Source organism: Dromiciops gliroides, chromosome 1 (assembly GCF_019393635.1).
Source record: "Dromiciops gliroides isolate mDroGli1 chromosome 1, mDroGli1.pri, whole genome shotgun sequence".
In the NCBI taxonomy this organism is placed as follows: Eukaryota; Metazoa; Chordata; class Mammalia; order Microbiotheria; family Microbiotheriidae; genus Dromiciops; species Dromiciops gliroides.
In genome coordinates this window covers 527,225,412-527,239,723 of record NC_057861.1, presented here as the reverse complement: position 1 = coordinate 527,239,723, position 14,312 = coordinate 527,225,412, and the positions used below count along the sequence as shown (strand labels likewise).

The following is a 14,312-nucleotide window of genomic DNA, read 5'->3' as shown; positions in this document are numbered from 1 at the left end:
GAGTCTCACTCTCATATGGTCAAAAGAAGGAAAAATACATACACACAAAGTTGGGCACAAAAATAATTTTACTCAAAAAAATAAAAGGAAATTGGGGAAAATGGGGTGGGGGAATCAGAAGGAGACTACATTAAGGGATTAGTCCTAAGCAAAACAAACTCTAAGAATGTACAAAAATATTTATAACTCTTTTTGAGGTGGCAAAAGATGGGAACCTGAGGGAATGTCCATGAATTGGGAAATGGAGAACAAGTTATACTATATCAATATAATGGAACACTATTGTACTAAACTCTTATCAGCATAATGACCAGTAATACAGAGTACTAATGATACAACATGTTATATCACCTCTTGAGAAACAAAGAATACAGAATACAGAATATGAAGAATGATGGCTTAAATTAAGAGTATTAAAAATGGAGGGTTTGGATTTTAAAAATCAGTTATACCACTTATAAACACTTGAAAATCATCACATCATCATATTTTAAGAGACAAATTTTTTTTTGCACATTCCCAATGTGAAAATTTGTTTTGACTGATACACGTTTCTAATGGGTTTTGTTTTACTTGTGTTTGCAATCGAGGGGAGAGGTATGGGGAATGAGGTGAGAAAGCAGATCTTGGCTAATTAAAACAAATAAAATAGTTTTAAATAATTTCTAATCATTCCCTTTAGAAATCCATATAAGACTGAGTAGGAAGCAAGTTTTATTGTCATTACCTTGGGGAAACTGAGTCATAAAAGATCATTAATTTGTTCAAATACCTTCTGATGGAATAAGAAGTAAAATTCAGATTCCTGAACTTCTAGTATAGTGCTCAGGCCACCAGAAAGCACTATCTCCTTTAGATTACTCAGTAGATTTTTCAAACACAAGAAAAAAGCAGATTACTACTCTGAATATCCAGGTTTACAATATTATTTCCCAAGTCTCTTGAAAGCAAACTATAAGGTTCAGGCTCTTGATCTTAAAACATCTGAAGTGCATCACACAGCATCCAGCATAATAGGTTCATGCTCAATGATCCATGATGTTACAGACATTCCTTAGCCAATTAGAATTCCTTTCAACTGCAATGGAGGTGAACACAGCTGGAATTGATGGAGTGCTGTGCATCCCCATAGACTCACTGACTGTACATTATTTTAGCCTTATTCTGAAACAATAAAAGGGGCCGTCTTATCCACAAATATGGACCCAACATTCCACTCAGTCTAAACACATACATGGTGTTACATATACTGCATGTGCAGACACAGTAAGAAATTCTTGCACAGGCAGGAATGTTTGAACATTTTTGTTCATTTGTTTTAAAATCTTGTTCTGCCAATATAAAATACTTCTGTACTTTTAAGTGAATGGTCTTCTAAGTATTTCTGCCTATAGTAGCCACAGAATCCAGGACAATAAGTCAATTTAAATTGGAGGCTTTTGTTTGAAAAAAAAATTCACTCACTAAAAAACAGCATATAATCTTTTAAGCTCTCTGGTGAGAAATAATTGATTTACTCATCAGTGTTCATTTAAAAATTATTATTTCTCTCAAACTAATCTATCTTTAGCATTATAAATATTGTATCAAACTAGAAAAAGCTGAAATTCTTTAAGTTTTTCTGATGCAGAAATTTAAATGGGTAAAAATATCACAAAGGGATCAAAATGTTATTTTTCCAGATTAAGAAAAAACTTTCCTTTCTTTCCCACAAATGAGTGTGAAACTCAGCCATTTTAATTGTAATAAGTACTCTTCATTCAAGCAGCCTGGCAAAATGGAACTGTGAGGTTGGGAACAACTGAAGGCAAAAAGAAAGGGGGATGGCAGAAGATAAGATGGATAGAAAGTATCATGGAAACAATGAACATGAACTTGGACATACTTTAAGAGACAGGAGAGGATAAAAGGGCCTAGTGTGCTATGGTCCACGGGGGTCTAGAAGAGTCAAACACAACTGAACAACTAATCCAAATTGAATGAGATGAATTGAAATATTATGGTACAGACTTTTTTTTTCTGCAAAAGGAAATGTTACTTTCACAAATAACTAAGATTCGTTTATCACCATCTAATGCACTGTGTTCTCTCTCTCTACCAGGTTGTTTCAAAACATGTTGACTAGGAGAGGGAGAGTATTCAGAACATGAAAGTTTGCAGAAAAAAAAAAACACACCACAGGATAGAAAAGTAAAATAAAATTTAAATGCTTCAGAATAGAAGTTGTGTTTGAGATATAAATAGACCTGAAGAAAAAAGTTTTAAGGATATTAATCAAAGTTAATATGAAGAATGATGGCTTAAATTAAGAGTATTAAAAATGGAGGGTTTGGATTTTAAAAATCAGTAATACCACTTATAAACACTTGAAAATCATCACATCATCATTCCATGAAGATTCAATGGGGAAAATGGCTTAGCCACTTTAAGAAAACGAATAGGAGGATAGAGCACTGCCCAGGAGTCAGGAGGACCTGAGTTCAAATCCGGCCTCAGACACTTGACATTTACTAGCTGTGTGACCCTGGGCAAGTCCAGTTGCCTCACCAAAACCAAAACAAAACAAAAAAGAAAAAACCTAATAGAAGACATCAATAAAACTGATAGGATTGTTTACGTGATACTAAATTCTTCAGAAGGATGTGTGATCTTACTGATAAGTATGTTCCCACCCAATAGTAAGATCCTTCTATTCATACTAGATCATCCTATGGAACTGTTTGTCAGAGGGGGTCTGGGGCCACAAAATGTGAACAATCAAGAACCAGCACAATGTTTTCTACAGCAGTCCCAAGATCAATCTACACTACAGCAGTTGGGATTCTGGCTAAGAGATTTCAATTAATTTCAATAAGTTACTAAGAGCAAAAAGCATTGTGCACTAGGTACTACAGGTACAAAGACAAGCAATGAGAACTTCTCCTCAAGGAACTTTCATTGGGGGTGGGGGGGGTTTGGCAGGAATATCAAGCATGAACTCTCTCCCCCAGTAGGAAAATATATAATCAGTTCCAGGAGAGCTTACTAACAAAGTGGAGGGGTGGGGTATCAACCAAGAAAACCTTTTGCTAAGAGGTGGCACTTGAGATAGGCCTGGAGGGAAGCTAGGCCCTCCCAGAAGCAGAGTGGAGGTTAGGGTCCACTGTGATTCTGACAGTGCCAAGGCAAGGAGGTGAAGGATGGGATGCCCTACACCAGGAACGGTTAGGAGCAGGCCAGTCTTACTAGAACATAGTACATATACATAAAGGGCATGAAGCCACTGGGAATCATACTGTGCAGAACTTTAAATGTTATTTTATTTTATCTTAGAGACAATATAGGGACCCACCCACTAAAGATTTCTGAATAAGGGGGTGACATGATCGTGTGTTTTAGGGAACATCGATTTGAAAGCTAGGTAGAAGATGAATTGGAACAGGGAGATCAATGAATTAGAACAGGGAGATCAATTTGAATCTCATAATTTGTGCTTTCCTAACTGAGAAAAAAAAACAGTGCGGTAAATTTCGTTATGCTACATCACAAAGAAATAGGTTGAGAAAACATTTAATGTACTAAGTTTGCTAAAAACAAATTCATGTACCTTTCCAACAGAAGTGAGGTAGTATAGTCATAGATCCTCCAGTATGTCTACTTTAAACATTTCTGAACAAAAAAGCTAAGCTTACAGTTACCTCCTAATGATAAACAATTATCAGCAGCAGTCATTACTACAGACATATCAAAAAACCACATTAATGGGAAGCCAACAACTAAATCACCATAACTTTAAATATGAAAAGATTTCTAAAAATAACTCTCCACACTTTATATAGTCAGAGCACATCAGAATACTACCCCACCTTCCTTTACCTTGAATTTCCCAGCCACCCCTAATATAGAACGTTTAGAATCAGAACTTTAAAAAGACAACAAAAGAAGTAATAGATGCAGGATTTTGACTGACTAGTAACAATAGGAAAAAGCTGTCCTTTCAAGAAAAGGACTGGATTTCTCAGCACACAGAGTTCACAAAAATTCCACTCTTACCTAAAATGGACAAAATAAAAGTATCTGGTATTCATTTATATGCCACATAAGAAAAAAGGTTTTGCAAAACCTGCTTAAATCTAAAATCAAATTGGTTCTGAAACATACTTGTCTGTTTTTCATGGAAAGTAATTCAACAAGTATTTGTTAAGTACCTACTATGTGCCAAAGTGTGGGGATACAAAAAAAAAAAGCCAAAAAGAATCCCTGCCTACAGAGATCACAATTTAACTGGGGGAAAGTATTTGCAAAATTTTTAAAAATACATAATTATTCAAGCATTTTGCATAAAATATATTCAATGAACTACTGAAATCACAACAAACTGTTTCAAACTAACATTAATTATGGCAGCATTTATTTCAAATCTTTATATAAATATAAAGGATTAAGATGTCCACTAATATTCAGTACATATTTATAAATTATCCCTTGAAGACAACTTCAACATAAAATGGATTTACACAATCATTTTCAAAAATACAAAACGGAAAAATTTCACTACCATGGCAAAAATGATTACAAATTATCACTAGACTAAATTATGTTTATAATAAATCAAATTCAAGATATCTCATTTAAGCCAAAATTTCTGAATACAGAGTATCCCAAAAGTCATAGTTTCGTTTTATCTTTTAAAGCTTAGCTATATAGAATATCGAATTTAATATATACTTAATATATACCCATATACCTCTAATTTAGAATAGGTAACAATGTGACTATTAGGTCAGAAAACTACCTTGGATATTAGTCTAATATAGGTACGGGTTCTTAATGTGTGGTCCATAAACATTTTAAAAAATATTTTTGATAACTATTTCAATATAATTGTTTCCTTTGTAATATGATGTGTTTTATTTTGTTTTTTAAAACATTATTCTGAAAAGGGGTCCTATGTTTTTCACCAGACCACTAAAGGGTCAGTAACACACAAAGTTAAGAACCCCCACTATAGTTCAATCTCTTTTTTTTTTACAGATGAAGACAGATGAAGAAAATGAAGCCCAAAGAAGTCACAAAAGTAGTCATGGCAGGCCTGGGAGTAGAACTTAGATCTCCTTCACTTCTGGTGAAAACACTTTCCACTATACCACAAAATTCTGCAGCCAAAAGTCCTAAATACCTTTTCTAACCCTAATGTCTTCCTACTCTGTATTTAATTATGCTACATTTTATTTGCTAACCAAAACACCTCTCTAGAATCCATATTTTCAAATGTCATCACAGTAACTTAGCAACCTTTATCAAAAACATTTAAAGTATTAAGATGCACGATAAACCACAAGTGTAAAAACTTCAAACTTCCCAACTTTAAATATAGACTAAAACCAATTTTATTTTCAAACTATTTGGTTCCAACTTTTTCACACGAGTTAATGTTCAACAGACAACTGCCACCATGTCTGTTACACAACTATTCCTAAGCTCTCAATTCCCATTTCAAGAACAATTACATTCACAGATTGACTCAAATCCATTAGGTATTCAGCAATTTAGTCTGGGAGGGAGGAGGAGAAAAAGCACTTTGGAAAGAATACTGATCATTTAATCCTTTAATATCAAATGCCATCCATAAGCTCTTAAAAGTATTTCTGCAGCTATCACATTTAAAATCCTGAACAAACCAGTACAGAGGAGGTGATGAGGGTGGGGGTGGTGAAGAGAAAGACAAACCCTGTTCTTTACTTGGGGGTGTGGGGTATGAGGTGGGGAAGAGATGCACAGGTCTAACTAAGATCAACTGCAATTCATAAAAGCACAACTAATGCAAAACAAACAAAATATTTTTTTCAGAAACAAAACATCCTGGCCATACTGCATTTCCAACAAAACACACACATGCAGTTAACAGTAAAAGGGTAACTGATTTGATGTCTGTAATAGATTGCATTGTAACTGGGAAGCAAATTAAGGTTGTCTTGTAATTAAACTTTACAAGTATTATAATGTCAAAAACACGACATTTTATGCACCCATAAAAACAACTCAACTTAAAAATAGTGAGAAGTGCTTTACATCCAAGCCTCAGTACAGCATAATGGCTCCTCCAAGAACAAAGATCCTTGAGGATACACCTGTTGCCTTACAAAACCCCAGTCTGGGCCTGAATCATTAATAATTCATTATTCTGTCAGCTTTGTAAACAGAACTCACAAGTCCTTTTATTTAAACAGGAAACAGATCCTACAACAGGCAACACTGGGTTTTCAAACAGAACATATGGTTTTAAAAAAAATTACCTACAGATGTTTTTACAAATGCTTTTAAATGCCCTAACTGTAATATGTGTTTGTCCTTAGGGCCCATCCTCTCCCCCCCCCTCTCTTTTTTTAAAATCAAACTCTCTGGACAGAAATTGAACAAATACAGATTTGAGGGCTTTTCTTTTCTTGTGTGTGCGCCACAGAGCAGAAGAAAAATCAAGAGGGGAAACTCCTGATAGGGATCGGACAGAACTTTTGGCTGGAAATTTTCTAGCTTGGAAAGTCCCCTGGCAGAAATATATTTGCAGAGTAATGATTCCGTGTTAAGCACAGATCTCAACACGCAAATCCCAGGGCCTGCAGTGTGTGGAGAGGGGAGTGCGGGGGAGGGAGGGGAGAGGGAAAGGGTGAGAAGGGGGTGGTAGCGGTGGAGGTGGGGGAAGAAGAAGGATGCTGGGACTGGACACTGGACACAGGATGTCTGGAGCCTGCCAGGCAGAGACAGTTTCCAGCAGCAGACACTGTCCACACCACACCCCCCCCCCTCCCCTTCCACACCACCGCCGGCACCACCCCGCCCCCTCCCCGCAATAGCGCATGCGCACCCCAGGGCTTCCCCATTCACCCCTATGGGGATCACTACGGAGCTGACGGGGGAAACATGGAAATTTCATTGAAGAAACGAGAGTGAATCGAGGAGCCGGGACTTGTGCAGCTGCCAGACCCGAGGCTGGGGGAGGGGAGGGGAGAAGGAAGGGGAGCCACAGCGCGGGCTACCCCGGGGCGCAGGGATATGGGGAAGGGGATGCAAGGGAAGAGTCCTGGGAGGCAGGAGGGGGAACGCGAGGAATCGGACCCCGGGGCAGGAGGGCGCACGCAGTACACGACCCGCAGAGGCCTGGGGGTGCGGGGTCCGGCTGGTGACGCCCCCCACCCACCCTGGCCCGGCGGGCGCAGCACCTTCGGGGGGCGCCTGGCCCCCCGGCTCCCTCCCTCTCTCCCACCCCCCGCGCCCCGGTACCTGTCAGCCGGATCTTGATGCTGGAGCCGTTTCTCCGAGTCCCGGGGTTCGACATCTCCTGCCAGCGACCGGGGGGAAAGGATCCGCCACAGCCCGTCCGAGTCCGCCCCCCGCCTCGGTCCCGGCCCCTGCCTTCTTCCTCCTCTTCCTCCTCAAGGTTATGGGTTCGCCGCTGAGCCCTGGGTCCGAGCCTCCGGGCCACAAACTCCAAACACCGGGGCAGGGTGGGTGGGGGGAAAGGGGGCGGGCCCCACGATCAAGCCCGGAGAGGAGCAAATTTCCCACCACCCCCCACCCGCCCTCCCAACCAACCCCCAGTCGAGAGCCACCGCCTCCTCCTCCGCCTCCGCCTCCTCGGAGCCCGACACCAGCCGCCGAGCGAGCGAGCGCCGCCCTCGCCGCCGCCGCCGCCTCCCGGAGCCGCGCGCGCTCCCGCCGCCGCCGCCGCCGCTGCCGCCGCCGCCGCGCCTCCCCTCCTCTCCTTCCTCCCCGCGACGCGCGCGCCCACGGCGAAGGCCTTCCTCCCCCTCCCCCACGGCGCGCTCCCGCGGCCGTTCCGCTTTTTCCCCCGCCCAGCCCGTGCGTGCGAGCGTGTCCCGAACGTGAAGCGGAGACGCAGAGGACGTCGCCGACGTCCCTCCCCGAGGTGGAGGCGGGGAAGGGTCTTGTTAGTCGCCATGTTGTGGGTCGTTCCGTTATCTGGAAGGGGGAGTGGGGTTTCCTCCATTTTTACGGGCGCACGTGTTGACTATTATCGGCTTCTTCTGAGAACATGGGAAGAGGAACCGACAATGGCCGAAAGCGCCAGTCTCCGAGCTGCGACCTTGTAGCGGAGTCGGGGAGAATGCAGCCGGGGAAGCTGCGATGACGATAACAATAGCGTTCGTTTCTATAACGTTTTTGTGGGTTTGGAGTCTCAAAGTCCGGAGTTCAAATTCAATCTCAAGCACTTAGTAGTTGTGTGACCCTAAACAAGTCAATCTTGAGTTTCATCTCAGCCCTGATTTCCTCATCCACAGTGGGGCTACATAGAGAACCTGCCTCACGGTGCTGCGAGGATCAAGTGCAAACTCAAGCGATATAGAAATGCTAGTTATTCTCACTAAAATGCCACCTATCACAAAGATATTCTTCATCTCCCCACCCCAGCTCCTATTTGAACCTTCCCCTCAAGACACCACGTGCACTTAATCAACACAGCAAAGTATACAAGTTTCTACACCCATAATCCCCACTAATTTTGGTGCTTTCTCCACTTTTCCCCTTTCCTTCTCTTTGCCCTAAACTCTGATCCACACCATCCGGATCCCATTCCTGCCACTTGACTCATAGCTTCCGTAAAGGTCTTCACCAACTCCTCCTTATGATGAAAAGTTGTGTTATGTTTATCCATGTTGGAATCTGATGCCCCAAGTAGACTGCACATTCCTTGAGGGCAGGGACTGCCTTTAACCTAAGCCTTTCCTCTCTCCACTGCTTAGTGTGATTATCTTATACTCAAGTAACGAGAAAGATTTTCCGTTGGCATTGGAGAACCTCAGATAGGCAGGAAGTTGCTGTACCTAGGATGTTTGGAAAATATGAGATGAAACTAGCAATACCCAGATAAGTAAATAGGTGCACCTACTATGTGTTCTGCTCTGTGATTCAGAAGATGATTAAGAATTATGCATTCAACAAATAGTTTGTGAACTATTCATTTTTAGAATAGAGAATGTTTTTATGTTGAATAATAGGCACAGCCCTGATATGCCAGTCTCGTGGGAAAGGGAATTTATGATGGTTTAAACAAGACACATAAAGAAAAAACTAAGTCAATCACTCCACTTGTCAGTGGTAAAATTCTAAAAGTTTCTGACCTTTTCCAACTGCATCTTTGAAAAACTGTCTTCTAGGGGAATTGGCTAGGATAACATTTTCTAAGTACTCAATAGAATCATGTGTTGAATAACCATACACTTCAAAAATTTGTTTATTGATAATTTATTTTTATATTACGTACATTCCTATTATAGGTCTCTGCCCTCCTCCTGGAGAATTATGCTTTATAACAGAATTTCTTTTTAATTTAAAAAAATTATTTATTTATTTATTATTATTAACCCCTCCCACAATGGTCTCTACTCTTTTTTTTTTTTTGGTGGGGCAATAGGGGTTAAGTGACTTGCCCAGAATCACACAAGTTAGTAACATAACAGAATTTCTTAAAAGAAAAAAACACACATTTCAACAAAACTAACCAACACACCAGATCCAAGGTGTAGAGGTTTCCACATTCATGGTCTCCACTTCTGTTTAAAAAAAAAAAAAGGAGAAAAAACAATTTTTAAAAAGGGGAGAAGCTGGTACTTTTTTCACTTTTATCTTTGCCTTCTCTTTGCCCCCATACTCTGACCCAGACTAACCAGATCCCATCCCAGCCACTTGACTGCTCACACAGCTTTAGTGAAGGTCATCAACCCTATTTCTTCTGGTGAGATGGAGAATCACTAGGTTATACTCTCTAGACCTCCAGTGCTGTCATCTGACCTACAGATGTAACCTAAGGACCTCTGAGCTTTGCCATTCCACTGCTGGTTGCACCCTTGGGACCAAACTTTCTTTTATGTGTTATATTCCCCAGTAGAGTGGAAGCTCCTTAAGAGTAGAGACCATGGGGCAGCTAGGTGGCACAGTGGATAAAGCACCGACTCTGGATTCAGAAGTACCTGAGTTCAAATCCAGTCTCAAACACTTGACACTTACTAGCTGTGTGACCCTGGGCAAGTCACTTAACCCTCATTGCCCCACCCCCCAAAAAATGTAGAGACCATAGACCATTTTGATTTTTCTATTTGTATACTCAGTGCTTGGTATATATCAAGTAATAAATAAATGCTTTTTCATTCATTCTCTGGGGCCAAGCTCCAGCACAGTAATTTCACAACATTTTGTTTCAGTTGTTTAATTTTTGTTCATTCCCTTTAAATTGTAATCATTGTGTATATTGTCTGCTTCCTTGACCATCAGTTTGTTTGTCTTCTCCATGTATTCATCATATTCATTCTTTTTTTTTAAGTTTTCAAATACATTTTTTAAAAAATACTTTTTTTTTTTTTTTGCGGGGCAATGGGGGTTAAGTGACGTGCTAGTAAGTGTCAAGTGTCTGAGGTCAGATTTGAACTCAGGTCCTCCTGAATCCAGGGTTGGTGCTTTATCCACTGCACCACCCAGCTGTCCCCCAAATAAATTTTAATAGATAATTGTATCCTCCTACATTTTCCAATACATGGGTCTCCTCTCATTTTCCCAGAGAGCCATCCCTTATAATTAAAGAACAATTTAGGAGTGGCGGTGGGGTGGAGTGGAACTAGTTCAACAAAACTAACCAACATCTTGAAAAAGATCTGACACTTTATAATGTACAACATGCATAGTCCCCCCACCTATGCAAAGAACAACAGGAGGTATATTCTTATGTCTCTTTGGGTACAAGCTTGGTCATTACTATTTTATAGCATTCAGTTCTGCTGCTTTTGTTCTCTCCATTTACAAATTGTTGTAGTCACATGTTGTTTTCCTGGTTCTGCTTACTTCAGTCTTTATTAGTTCATATAAGTCTTCCCCTGCTTCTCCTGTGTTTATTGCTTTTTACAGCAAAGTAATATTCCATTATATTCATGTACCCAATTTGTTTAGCTTTTTTCCAGTGCATGAGCACTGTGTTTCCATTTCTTAACTACTACAAAAAGTGAGACTAATATCTAGGAATGCTATATCTACATCACTTCCCTGATCTACCAGTCTAGTAACCCTATCAAAAGAGGAAATGAAGTTATTCTGGCATGACCTGTTCTAGATGAAATCATGCCAAATATTTGTGAAAGGGACTTCTTAAAGATTCTCAGCTTGTTCCAGGTACTCTGGAGTTCATAGTAATTGACATTAAAAAACACACAACAACTTGACATTTTTATAGTGCTGTAAGTTTTACAAAGTATATTAGATTGTCTCATTTGAGCCTCATAGCAATCCTGTGAGCTAGATACTACAGGTATTACCCCCACTTTGCAGATGAGGAAACAGACTCAGGTTAAGTGGCTTAGCCATGTTCACACAGCTGAGTAACAGAGACAGGAGTCAAACCCAAGTCTTCCAGATTCCAAGCCTAACACACTATCCATTAAACCACAATGCCACTCCAGACATATAGGCTCTAGATAGATGTAAATCATCAATCCTCCTCATTTTGTCCCTCCTCATTTTAAAGTAAGGATCGTGGGACCCTTAGTAATTAGATTACTTACTCATAGTTATATAGCTAATAAGTCATAGAACCAGAATTTGATCCCAAGTGCCCAGTCTCACTGATAAATCTTTTTTTTTTTTTTTTTTGGCGAGGCAATTGGGGTTAAGTGACTTTCCTAGGGTCACACAGCTAGTAAGTGTTAAGTGTCTGAGGCCAGATTTGAATTCATGTCCTCCTGACTCCAGGGCCAGTGCTTTATCCGCTATACCACCTAGCTGCCCCTCACTGATTATTCTTAACCGCTTATTGACCCATAAAGGAATGGAATGTCCTGAATTTTAAGATTTTCCTGAAATCCTAGGAAATGTCATAATGGGAGAGGTCAGATTTTGGAAAGGGTAAATATAATGTGTCAATGTGTTAAAATATATCTTCTGACATTTCACCAAAAAGAAATAGTTGTATCTATCCTATCCATTTGTTCCCATTTCTAATATTCCTCAGTGCCATACCAAGTTCTCATACAAAGACAAGTTCTCATGAAAAATATGGAAATAGTAATAGGAAAAGCTGGATGTACAAGGGCAACACAACATCTTCCATACCATCATTACCACTTCTGAGGTCTTGATAGAATGCTATCTTGTAGCCCAAAACTCAGGACAATAGCCCTCTCCCCTTGTATCAAATCACTCTTGAAGGTAATACTTTCATTCAGGTCTCTTCCCATATACTTTTCTCTTCTCTGGGCTTTTCTAACACCACTACTCTGTCTCCCTTCCTGATCTATCTTCCATTTCATGTACCCTAATTGGGTGTTTCCCTAGCTAAGCCACCTTTTCTTACTACATTCTCTCCCTCAATGAACTTATAATTCTCTGTGGCTTTAATTATAAACTACATGAATAAATAAATGAATAAAGATGTGTTGATTAAGCACTTGCTATCTGCAAAGCACTGTGGTAAGGACACAAATAGAAAAGAAAAGCAGTCCCTACTCTTAAGGAATTCACATTCTAATGTATGAGATAATACATATTGGAGGTTTCAACTACAACTCAGATGGAAAGGTCCTATGGTCCCTAGGGTGCAGTGGTGAAGAAGATGGTAATATATATTCTTTCATGTCATTTCTACTGATAATCCTATCCATTTCTGATGCTGAACCATTTGACAGTGTCAAGGACCTGGGTATCAAGAATTTCATTTTATAGGTCTTGAGTAGCTCTGGATGCTGAGGACACAGGGGGCTCCAGAACCTACAGAAGCAATGGCCAGGTCACATCTCCAAGAGGTTGGTTTCCTGGGATGATATCTTCTGGGGCCTGGGCTGGAAACAAGACTGTTGGTGTGGGGGAAGGAGATGGTGCCACACCCAGGGCTTATCTGCCTTATGGGGCAGTTGGTTGGCAATTGGTGTTGTTCTGGCAAGGTCTATGTTATCTATGCTTATGACTCACAAATTTATATATCCAGCCCCAGGCTTTACCCAGAGTTTCAATCCTGCACCACCAATGGACTATTGGACGTTTCAAACTATAAATATCTAAATCCTACACATTTTTACTCCTCCCTACTCACAAACTGGCCAACTTAGTTCAGACCCTAGATTATTGCAAATACCTCCAAATTAGCCTCTCTACCTCAAGTGTCTCCCTGCTCTACTCCATCCTACATATTGCTGCCAGGGCAATTTTCCTTAAATGTGACTCCCCTACTCAGCTCCTATTGCTTCCAGGACAAAATATAACATGGCAAACTTTTAAAACTTTTAAAAATCTGACCCAACTTACCTGTCCAGACTTAATAAACATGCTCTTTCACGAACTTTGTGGTTCAGGAAAACTAATGTTCTTATTGTTCTTCATTCATAGCATTAATTTCCTGTCTCTGTGCTTTTTCAATGGCTTGGATATACTGCCCCCCACCCCACCCCCTTTGCCTTCACCTCTTAAAATTCCTACTTTCCTTTAAAACTTGGTTCAGGTACCACCTTCCATATCTTTTATCCTTCCATATCCATATGTACCTTTCCTAATTCTGCCCACAAATCACCTTGTATGTGTATGTTGTCTCTTCCCTTATGGAATGTAAGCTTCTTGAGTGTAGATCCTGTTTCACTTTTGTTGTTGTATACCAAGTGGGTGCCTAATAAATGCTTGTTGATTGATTGACTGGTAGAAAGATGTAGGATTTAAATCTTGAGATCATCTGACTGAACCCTTTCATTTTGACGTTGGTCAACAAAGGCTCAGAGACATTAAATAATTTGCCCAAGATCACTCAGGAAAGAAAGTGGAAGTACCAGGACTCTAAATTAGGTACCCTGACAGTAAATTCATTTCATTTTCCACTACAACATACTTCTCACCGGAGTGCATTCATTAGAATGGGGATTGGATTCTATCAGTAGTGTCAAACTCAAATAGAAACTGGTCTCACTAAATTGCACATCAGGAAAACAACAGATTAACATTATCTATGTTCTGTTGTATTTTTATTTATTTTGCTAAATATTTACCAATTACATTTTATTTGGTTCAGCTGTACTCATGAATATTGTAAGCTGAATGCCCTAGTATGTTTGACATCTCTCAACAATATGATCTCTATTGTCCTTTCCAGCTTTAAAAATTCTGATTCCAGTGAACACATTTGACAGGTATGAATGTTTGGAGTTTTCACTGAGTGTCTTTAGTCTGGATGCTTGGAGCAGTGACTCCAAATCTAGAATCTCTACTGCTTGATCTTAAGAAGTCAGAATTTTTTCTCTTTTGGTGTAGGCAGGGTTTTACCCTCTTCCATAGTCCAAGACACGTCTATC

The 14,312-nt window shown here is 40.1% G+C and overlaps 1 protein-coding gene across 2 annotated transcripts in view; it reads right to left on the bottom strand.

The window, feature by feature from the left end:
* Positions 1-7,517, bottom strand: part of SMURF1 (SMAD specific E3 ubiquitin protein ligase 1) — a 115,537-nt gene extending 108,020 nt beyond the window's left edge. For both annotated transcript variants that reach the window (XM_043970216.1, XM_043970227.1), the window contains exon 1: positions 7,261-7,517. In XM_043970216.1, coding sequence (XP_043826151.1) covers positions 7,261-7,315 — 55 coding nt within the window. In that variant the 5' untranslated portion in view covers positions 7,316-7,517. The remainder of the gene's footprint in view (positions 1-7,260) is intronic.
* Between the last annotated feature and the right edge of the window lie 6,795 nt (positions 7,518-14,312).